We start from the raw sequence: 10,826 nt of genomic DNA on the forward strand, positions 1-10,826 counted from the left end.
GTGACAGTCCTGTAATATTCCTGCAGGGACTCGCAGTACGGCTGCTGCTCTCTGTAGTAACTTTACCCTCACTTTATTGTACTTTATGGTATTTTATGGTATTTTTCCCCCAGCTCCTTTAGTGGCCTATCGTTGGAATATTCCTGCCGAGGCAGAGGCTGCAGTCATCTCTTGTCACTGCTGGGTTACACACTTTGTGCAAGCTGTCTGATCTCCCATAATTCACTTTGGTTGGGGGGCTGCAATTGGAGAATGGACTAAGAAGCAGATGCAAAGAATAAAAAATGGTCACAATTATTCCTCCAAAATGGGACTGGATGAGGATTTAACATGCAGACAAAAGCAGTGGTGTACACAAAACAAACATTTACTCTCACACTGCAAAAAAAAAGATACTAGACTAGAAGTCCATCTAAAGTGATATATATATATTTTTTTTTACCTTAAAAATTTGATTTCCCCCACAAAAGCAGAGGACACAAATTCTGCCAATTCTCTTTCCAAAACGCTTTTTGTTTTTCATTTTTCTCCCAATAATTTCCTTAAAAAACACACACACACCCAAGTGGCGTCACATTACAGCACGTGTACTGTAACTCTTTGACATGGAGGAAATCATGCCCACTGTGATAAAACGCCCGTGCGTGATGGGACCAAGCTGAGCTATCCTCACACACGCCAAAACAACAACAACAAGGTTTGAACTAAATGATAATGTCCATACGGATATTTTTTGCAGCGTAGATTAAAAAGCCGAGCATCCCCAAATCTTTTATAGTCGCAGCCCATTACAGTAATGAAGAAAATGGGGACTAGGCTCTCCGTCCTGCCGTACAGCAGCCATGCCATTTCTGCAAATTAAACGGGCTGGATATATATATATATTATATATATATAGAGAGAGACATAAAAAATAAAATAAAATCCTTACATGATTGCGGGCCGGTGTGGACGCGCTCCAAGTTTCTCCCCCTTTTTCCTACACTAACACACACTAACACACACATTCGCATGGAGAAAGAGAAGGAAAAAAAGCCCACTGTCGCCGGTTCTTTGCTCCGCGCCGAAGCCCGACATAGTTCTCAAAAAGAGAAGAGATGGAGAGAGCGAGGGAGGGGGAGAGAGAGAGAGAGAGAGAGAGAGAGAGAGAGAGAGAGAGAGAGAAAACTTCACGTTCAACCCAGAAGATGCTCACGTTTGGCTCTCCTCAATTATCCCCTCCCGTGAAGATAGGTGGCGTGCGTTTCAGGGGGCTTCTTCCTCTGTGTTGCACGGCGAAGAAAAGGAGGTGGAAAGAAAAAAAAATGTCATTAGAAGAGGCGTAACACGTCAGTCCCTACCCAGGTTTGTTTCCTGGAGTGGGTGTAAGACATCAGTTGTAAACCTGCCCTAGCAGGAATAGCGGTCCCTCCCTCCCTCCCAAACTATTTCTAAGGCTTTATTTCTAAGGCTTTATTATCACCGGTGGAAAAGGATCCGCTCACCGACCGCGCGCTGCAGTATCATCCCTCCTCGCGACTCCTATATCCAAGCAAGACACCTTCTTTAAAAACTCAAAACGCAAGGTACGTTGCCTCCTCACTTTGTGCATTTTTTTTAATTTATTTTTGTCATTATTGGTTGTTATTATTTCTGGCGTTTTGTCGCCGAAAATGTTGGACAGTAAACTTCCGCGCGCCCCGCGTCAGAGTTGGAGCTTAACTTTGCCTTTACCTGCGCAGGTGGAATTAGGTGCGTTTGTTTTGAGCTTTTTTTTTCTTCTTCTTCTTTTTCCCCCTCCTCTTTAAATTTTTTTTTTTTTTTTTTTTTTTACCATCAGCGAGTAAGCGGCAGTTCATGTGGCTCAATGACAGAGGGGGAAGGTGCCTTTTTGCGGGGATTTGGTGCGCCCGCCAACACCGCAATCCATGGGAGGAAAAAAACAACATATGCATCCGTTTTCCTTCTTTAGTCTCTTCAGCTTGTATTTTATATACATATTTATCACTGAGCTAAACGTCCAAGTTCCCTAAACAAACCAAAACCTTCTTGTCAATATTCACTTAATCCTAATAACGGTATTTGCGCTGATAAATGATGTGGCGCCGAAATCCCACACACACACACACACACACACACACATACACACAGGCGATTTGAGCCTTATCGCTTTTGTTTATGCGCCATTTATGCCTTTTAAGATTTTATTTAGTTTCCTCCCTTACAGTCCGGAGTCCTTTTGGCACATTTTAACAATTATTCCCCATCTGTTAAATATTAACTGTCGACAAGGAGGGCTTCGGATTCAGTTTATTAAAAAAGAAAAAAAGAAAAAAAAGAAGAAGCTAGAAGTGCAATTCTGTCAGGCGAAAACCAAGTGTTTATTGAAGTTCTATGACTTTGGATGAGCAGCGGACGCTTTATTCCAAAAGCTGTTCGAGGCTCGACAGTGTCCGTCCATACCGTGTAAGCTCCGGATCTGACCCTCCAAAATATATGACAGAAATGGGATTTAGACCATTAACCCGTGTTCGACCTTCGGGTTTTCCAACCCGGACTAGGGAACGCCACACACAAAAACGCGAACAAACCCTGCAAGTGGACATTTGAATGGAAATAGACTAAGTAGGCTTGAAAAGATGGATGTTCCTAAAAAGTGAAGCAAAATACAAACCCGGCTTGTGGAACTTTTCTGAATGAAATAGCCTAACAATGGATGCTTTCGCGTCAGTTTCCATTGGCATAAAAAAGAAGGAATTGAGGGTTTTTTCGCCTAATAAGAGAAATTACAATTCCCTTCCTCCTCGTTTTGCTCTTTAATGTCTGAAAATTAGATGGCCACGGATGCCCTCGCAGCTGCTTCTCTTACTTTCACCCATGCACGGCTCTCTTTTTTCTTTTTCTGTTTTACAATCTGTCCCTCCATCCAAGTTCCATTTGCTGTTTCTTGTCACGCGTTCGGCGCAAGTGGATCTCCTCTCTAATACCCACATTGTTGGTGTTGCTGTGTGTGTGTGTGTGTTTCCCGTCAGATATCAAGCTGAAATCAAGGAATCGAGCCCATGCGAGCTGCCATCTGATCCCCCCCCCTCCCCTCCACACACACACTTATCAATGAAGCAAGAGATCATGGCGGATGGCCCCAGGTGTAAGAGGCGAAAACAAGCCAACCCGAGACGGAAAAACGGTAAGAAAATCACGGGAGAGACTAACCAAGCAGTCGGTCTGGGGGTGGAGGGTGTTTTGTGTGTGTGTGGGGGGGCGATATCTTTGGATGTACGCCTGGGTTTGAAGGCTTTCACTGCGGTTCGGGGTGTGTGTGAAGGTCCGCCGCGGCTGGTGCGCATTTCTGCCTTTGCCCCTTTTTTTACGCAGGGATAGAGGACCGTTATCCGGGGACACTCTGTGCGTAAATGCGTCGCATGTTGCAGCCCTAACTCCAGCATTTTGGAATCTTGAAAAGGAATTATAATAGCGGGTTTTAAAATGTGTGTTAGTGAAGAGGTTAGTTGTGAACTTGTGGATGTTTTTGAAAGTTGGAAGCGTAACGGTGCCGGCAGGGACAAAAATCCCCCTTCTGGGGGGTGGAGGGCTGGGGGGGGGCTGAGTGCATGTGGAACGGTCACTCAGACCCTCGCTGGCCGGAGCTGGTTCACGCTGCTCGGTGTACAAAAGTCCAATCTTGTGACTGAGTTTTAATTTGTATCCGTGCGTTAGCCGTGCTGTTTTTCTCTCTTTGTATAGGCCTGAACATCATCTCCATAAGACACATTTTCAAGAGATTTACCCCCCCCCCCCCTATATTGTCGCTGTTTTCTGGGACAAGCTGAGTGGGTGAAACAATTCCCAGGACAAGGCATTCTGTTGAAGACCTGTGCGTTTTTTTGCTCGTCTTTGCCACTAAGTTTATAGGCGGTGGAGGTCTCATGGCTTCATATATAAAAAAAGGATGACATGTCCAATAAATGCTGGACATTAATTGGGTCTGGACTGGAGTGCTGGACGTGGAGATTTGTAGGGGGGTCTCTCTCCATTTGACTGCACTGTTTCCTTCAAGAAAGAGGAAAATCTGCAGTGACATTTCCTGGCCCCGTTATTCCTGATTATTGCATATATCACAGGCCAACTGAAGCTGTGTGTGTGTGTGTGTGTGTGTGTGTGCGTGTGTGTGTGTGTGTGTGTGTGTGTGAGAGAGAGAAGTGATTCAGCTGCTCAGACTATACCCTTTCATTTGCTTACTTCACAACAGTGTTTTTTTTTTTTACTCTCTGCCCCACAGGTTATTTATCTAGATCAGATTTCACTTATTGATTGCATACAATCAATAGCAGACATGCATTTTGTTTCACACTAAATAGAACGGAAGCATAACAGGAGAGCTGGAGCATATAATTTTTGTACACTGTACATATATATCTATATAATATATATAGATAGATATATAAATTTTCAGTATTTTTACTTAAAGGGGAAAATACAATAATAAGACACATTTAGAGATATGACAGCCTGTTTGGTTGTGGCCACCTGTTTTGTAATGTGGTTGGTTGGTTTGGGGGGGGGGGGTTGAGTGGGAGAAAACCTGTCTTGGCTTTTATGTACCAAACGGCGGCATTTGGTAAAATAATATTAGCAAAGCAAATATAATTTTCACACCTTTTAAAACCTGACAAGAGACGGCGAGCTTTGGCAGCGCGCGAGGAATATTTATATCTCTCACCCGGTTATGATGTGCATCATTTAGAAGAGATATGATTATTTTAGTTGTTAACATTTTTTTTTTTTTTTTCAAATGTGAGCCCCCCCCCCTTTTTCTTTCATAACACAGCTCTGTCTGATGACCCCCCTACTTCCCTCCTCTCCTCTCCTCTCCTCACCCCCTCTAACCCCCCTCCCCCCCTGGGAATGCAGAGGCTTATTGAGGCTTGGCCACTCTCTCTCTCTCTCTCTCTCTCTCTCTCTCTCTCTCCTGGCCGTCCTCTCTGTCCTCTTCCTGCCTGGCTCTGTGGAGGGATGGCAGGGCAGGGGCGAAAGTGAGTGTCGCAGGCCGGACAGACCGTCGTTCCTCCGGCAGGAACTAACAAAAAAAAACCCACCTCCAATGCACCGAAACATGCAGCGCACGCAGAGCCAGTGTTTCAAAAAATTTGAGCCAGATGGAGGGCGGATGCACCCCGAATCCCTCATCCTTCCCTTAACCACCAGATCAGATGAAAATACACAAATGTGAAAATCTGTACAATTACAGCTTAATTTCTCAGATTGGAACGTGGTGTGTGTGTGTGTGTGTGTGTGTGTGTGTGTGTGTGTGTGTGTCAGCATGTTTTCATGTAAATTATAATTGCGTGCCACCTGTAATTATTTCTCCTTTTCAACAAAAAAAAAAAAAAAATTCACATGGGGTTTAGTTTTATATTTTAATGAAGTAATTGTGGCTCAGCGTTGCTGTATTTTGATATCTGATGTAATTGTGCATTTGATGCACCCTCACAGATAGTAACTGGAATTGTTCAGATAATTTCTCTCTCTTTTTTTTTTTTTTTTTTTTTTTTTTTTCTTTCCAAAACGGAAGGAGCTTTTTCAGCATTTGTGCCAATTAGTATTAATGAGGCGTTTGCTCACTAAGTTGTCGAACCAATGACATTCTCATCCAGATGACTGTTGGCCTTCAGGGTTGGAGGTGCTACAGTAGCTTTGGCTCACTCAGTGCCCAGCCTGTCGCGTGGTATTTAAACCACAGTTCATGACTTACCCCCACCACCACCCCCACCCCCAACCCAACCCAACTTCCTGCACGCCGCCGCTGTGAAGCCTCTGTCTTCCAGCTGATAGACTCGGGGAAAAAATATGCAGCAGCGGGAAACAAATCAACAAGCAAAAACCTCGAATACATGTGTTATCATCCCCGTTCCCCCCGCTGTCAAACCCCGCTATAAAAACCACTTCTCCTCTCCTGGTGTGAAACTTGATCTCGGCAGCGTGAAGTGTTTGAGAGTTTGGCCCTCGCCAGGTGTTGCTTGTCACATCCAGCTGTGAGCGCCTAACAGAAAGAAAAAAAGCGCTCACACACCTGTCCTTTATTTTCGAATCGCTCACCAGCACACGCATCGAAAACGTGCCCTTTTTGGAAGGGGGGGGGGGGAGAAAAAAACGACTGCTTTGTAATCATGTTGTTTTCTGATTTGGATGTTACGCGGACTCTCTGCATCAAACTGTGGCGGCTGTTGTCTGACAAGAGAAGAAGATGAAAGAAGGAAATCCAGATGTTAACATGTTAAAATGTTGGATTTGCAGCGGTTTTTACATTTTTTTGTCTATTTTTCCTTCGTACTCTGGATAACATTGTCGGGACATGCCCTCGGTGAATGCATCGATACATATCGGAAGCTTCAGCCAAGTAGAACAAAAAGTACAATGGCCCTACCCCCCGCACCTCCCCCCCCCCCCCTCTTCTTTCTCTATCTCTCTCGCTGCTGGCTCGGAGTTTGATTAAAATCTTGAATGTGTTATCACACATTCACGCTTCACGGAAAAATAGGGGAAAGGGGGTGTGTGTGTGTGTGTGTGTGTGTGGGGGGGGGTGGGGGGGGGGGGGGTGGCGCCGCCTTGCTTTCAGTCTCAGACAATGCCAGATTTCTGCCAGTCTAAACAATTTCTCCATCTCTATTATTCCTCTGCCTTTAAAAAAAAAAAAAAAAGTTGTATTTGTAGCTAACACGTAGACAAAAAGGGGTGGGGGGGAGGTAGAAAGGTCGCCCCTTTCTTCCTCTTCTTTTTTGCCTTCTCTCTACCCCCCCTCCCCCCCCCCCCCTCTCCCTCCATGTCCCATCTACCAACCAACCTCCCCCTCCTTCTGCTTCTTCCCTGCTCTTCCTAGTTCCCTCTATCAAGGAGGGGGCACGCTTTTTGTTTTTTCCATCGTCACTGAGCAAAGGGGGGGGGGGGGGCGGTGTGAAGATAAAAAAAGTGGAAGAAGAGAAGAGGAGTTTCGCAGGGTGCTCGCGGACAATTGATTGTCGCGTTAATGTGTTTCATTTACATGTTATACCGTCAATAGTGACGGGGGTGCGGGGGGGGTGGGGTGGGGTGGGGGGGTCCGTCCGCCACGCCATTCACGCCGCTGCGCATCATCACTCGTTCGATGGGTTCGGTGAGGTTTATGGACAGACACACCTTGCACTCCTGATGGCTTTTTTTCTTCTTTTTTTTTTTCCGTGTTTTTTGTGCGGTGCGTTCATGTCGAAGGAAATGAAGATTATTTAGTTTAAGCAAGTGAAATAATTACTGTGAGATATATAGGGTCTGAGTCTCAGTGGGGGGGGGGTGGGGGGGTGGGTGGGGGGGGGGGGGGGGGGGGGGGGGGGGGGGGGGGGGGGGGGGGGTGGGGGGGCTGGTCGTGGTTACAGACCCCGCTGTAGCCGGTGGATGAATCTTCTCCGGAGTATTCTTTTTTCTTAACGTCGGCCCTGTGCTCGAATCCAAATATACAACATTTCCAGTTCCCCCCCCACCCACCGCACCCCCCACCCCCACCACCACGCCCACCACCACCACCCACGACCCCCATGTAAAATGGTAGCAGGTTTTCCCTCAATGCGAGCTAATGGAGGCATATTTGTCCTGTCACAACTACACATTGCCACTTTGGCGTGCTGCGCGAGGCCTTATTATTTTTTGGTTCCGGAGCGTACGGTAGCTTTTTTGCATCCTCTATTTTTTTTTTTTTTTTTTCTTTCCCCTCCCCTCCCTTGGCTGCAGTCGTCACAAGCTAAATATATCCATCTGCTCAAAGTGTGTGAATCCAGTGTATATAGCCAAGCACATAAAAATGAATGGACTTCCCTTACGAGATGGTTGTGATTTCAAGCATAGCGTCGGTATATACAGTAGGAGCAAGAGGATGTTCCCTTTGGGTAGCCGTGGCGTTCCTGAACGGAAAGGGGGAGCATTTTCTTTTCTTCCACAGGACCCACAGTATTTACAGTTATTGTAATTCACACTATTTTATTTTATTTGATTGTGTGTGTGTGTGTGTGTGTGTGTGTGTGTGTCACAGAGATACAGTCGTCGCAGTGTGATATCGTTCGGCTTTCAAGCTGATACGTTATTCAACAAATCCTCTAATATGTGCTTTCCACAAGGAATTAAATCAGGAATGTAGCTCACAACAGCCGCTACACCACACCACACCACACACACACACACACACACCACCACACACCCCACACACACACCACACAACACACACACACATACATACACACACCGCAACACATGCATAGTTTTTTTTTTCCACGCTTTGATAATGCAGATAAAAGCAAATAGCATGGCTTGTGCTGTACACCCCCCCCCGCCCCCCCCCCCCCCCCACACCACACACACACACTCTCACACATACACACCCCATCCTTCAACACACACACACACACACACAACAAAAAAAGAAAAGAAGAAAACTAATGATCCTGGACACTGGACAGAAAACTTTCATCCATCCCTCCTCCTCTTCCCCAAAAAACATTTTTGACACATTTTCTCCTCTTTTTTTAAATTTTTTTATTATTCCATCTTTTTTTACATTCTTCCTTCCTCGACCGCCCCGCTTGTGTGAAGATATTTTTTTTCGCCTGGCGGCCAGAGAACACACACTCACAGAGGCACCGCGAGCCCCGGACCCCTGACACCGCGGGTCTTTGGAATGCCTTAGGTACGATTTCACTTTCGCTCACATCAATGCTGACCTGAATGCCTTTCATATCTGATCCGCCGCGTCTCCTCCTGGTAACATCCCCCCGGGTGAGACAAAGAAAGGAGCTCCTCTTCTTCTTCTTCTCTTCTTCTCTCTCCTCTCTTCTCCCCCCGTAATCACAATTCCATCAATCCACCCTTTCGCCGCCCCAGCAGCAGGGCTCACATTTGCATTCAGCATCAGGAAAAGGGCCCTGAGATGAAAAGGGGGGGGGGGGGGGGGGGGGGTGGGGTGGGGTGGGGGGGGGGTGGGGGGGGGGGGGGGGGGGGGGGGGGGGTGGGGGGGAAGAAAGAGCAATAGGAGAAGGAGGGAGAGGAAGTAAACGAAGAAAAAGGTTGTGTAGGGGAGTGAGTAGCGGCAGAAAAGGGTGGTGGGTGTGAGAAATAAACTGGTGTTTTGTGTGTTGGTGTGTGCCGTCCCCTGGTTACAAGCCTTTTATAGCCTGCCCTTCTCTACAGGGACCCAGCCCCCCCCCCCCCCCCCCCCCCCCCCCCCGACAGACGAGAGTCGATATATTTACAAATGCATGATGCCCACACTATTCTGTGCCACTCACTCTTAAGAAGAAAAGAGAAAACCTGTGTGCGACCCGATTGGATTGGCTTAAAGAAGGCGATCCTTCACGAGCAGGTGTCTTCACCACGCTCTTTTATTTTATTTTTTATTTTTTTTCCAAACTTTTTTAGTAGCTTCGCATGTGGAAAATGCTAATTTTTGCGTTGGAAATGAGCCTTTTCTGAATTCTCTTACACAATGAGAAGATGAATGAAATACACCATCACACATCCCCGTAGTAAACTTACACAATGCACTTTATGTGTCGCTTTCCTCATAGTGATTAGCAAAGATACTTTATCATCCCATTCCCAGGCTGGATGTATGCAATCTTAGCAAAGATGGGGGAGATGGAGGGGGGTGGGAGGGGGGTGGGTACCTCAGCTCTTGAAATGGCATCATGGAGATGGATTCCATTTTCTTATTCCCCCTTTCCTCTTCTTTTTTCTTTCTTTTTCTCTCCCTGACTTTTTTTTTTCTTTTTTTTGGGTTAAGAAAAGGATTATCGGTACAACCTTCCCTCCCTCCTCCGCTCCATCCCTCCCACTCCCCCCCCCCCCCCCCTGGCCAAGCTGCGCAGGATTTGAGGCAGATTTACTTCAGCAAACACCTTTGGACCGGGGGAAAGTAGGAGTCTGTTTGCAAAAGGGACCTTTTGTTCCGAAGGTTCTGGATAATGCCTTACCAGCAGCCCATGATATTAACTCGTGCTTTGAGAAATTGGGGTGGGGGGGTGGGGGGGGTGTTAACCTTTGATGACAACTCTTTGCTGTTTGTACGTCCCCTCTGTGGCCATCCCTGACTCTCCCCCCTTGATTAAAACCTGCTTTGAGATGCGTCGCTTGTCCTTTGGTTTCCAGTGTTCTTTTGGCAACTCCAAATTCTTGGGATTTTTTTGTTGTTTTTACGATGGGATATGTTGGTTTGGAAAAGCAAAAGTTATATAGACTATATATTTGGGGTGACACACACACACTCTCACTTACTCACACGTACACACAAAAAAAACACACTCACAGTTCTTGGCAACTGCCAAGAACGATGGAAGCGAGAGCGGTGGCTGGGATCCGTCGCCTGACTAACCCCGAGGCATGAATCAGCCAATAGTGAGACAGCCCTGCCCCTGTGACTCCACTTTATGTTGCAACGGCAATTATGAATTATGATGTATCGTCCAAAACAATGTGGCGACACAGGCTGCAATGCATGCATTTACCCCTTTTTTTGTTCACGTGCACCATGTTGAAAAAGCCGTGCTTGAGTCAGAGTTTTGACTGCACGGCGGCTGAACTGTATCTGAACTACTTCATCCCCAGAAGGAATTGCCTCCGAAAAAAAAAAAAAAAAAAAAAAATCTGGTTTTGCTTGCCTTTTTTAGCTGCCGGAAAACTAAAGTGAGCGCTTTGCTGTATCTACTTGAGATTTTGACTTAAGTGAAGCTAATTGTCTGGCTTGCGGTGTTAGAGTCGAGGATGAGTGTAGTTTTGGGCCTGTTTGCTGAGTCCCGTGCGTGTGTTTGTGTGGTTGTTGTGTTTTCCTTGTT

General features: G+C 46.3%; 1 protein-coding gene across 1 annotated transcript in view; it reads left to right on the top strand.

Annotated features, from left to right (window-relative positions):
• Positions 1 to 1,114: 1,114 nt before the first annotated feature.
• zeb2b (zinc finger E-box binding homeobox 2b) overlaps positions 1,115 to 10,826 on the top strand; it is a 102,044-nt gene continuing 92,332 nt past the window's right edge. Inside the window, exons 1-2 of the mRNA XM_032506857.1 lie at positions 1,115 to 1,565; positions 3,012 to 3,166. Coding sequence (XP_032362748.1) covers positions 3,094 to 3,166 — 73 coding nt within the window. The 5' untranslated portion in view covers positions 1,115 to 1,565; positions 3,012 to 3,093. The remainder of the gene's footprint in view (positions 1,566 to 3,011; positions 3,167 to 10,826) is intronic.

This window comes from Etheostoma spectabile, chromosome 24 (genome assembly GCF_008692095.1).
Source record: "Etheostoma spectabile isolate EspeVRDwgs_2016 chromosome 24, UIUC_Espe_1.0, whole genome shotgun sequence".
Taxonomy (NCBI): Eukaryota; Metazoa; Chordata; class Actinopteri; order Perciformes; family Percidae; genus Etheostoma; species Etheostoma spectabile.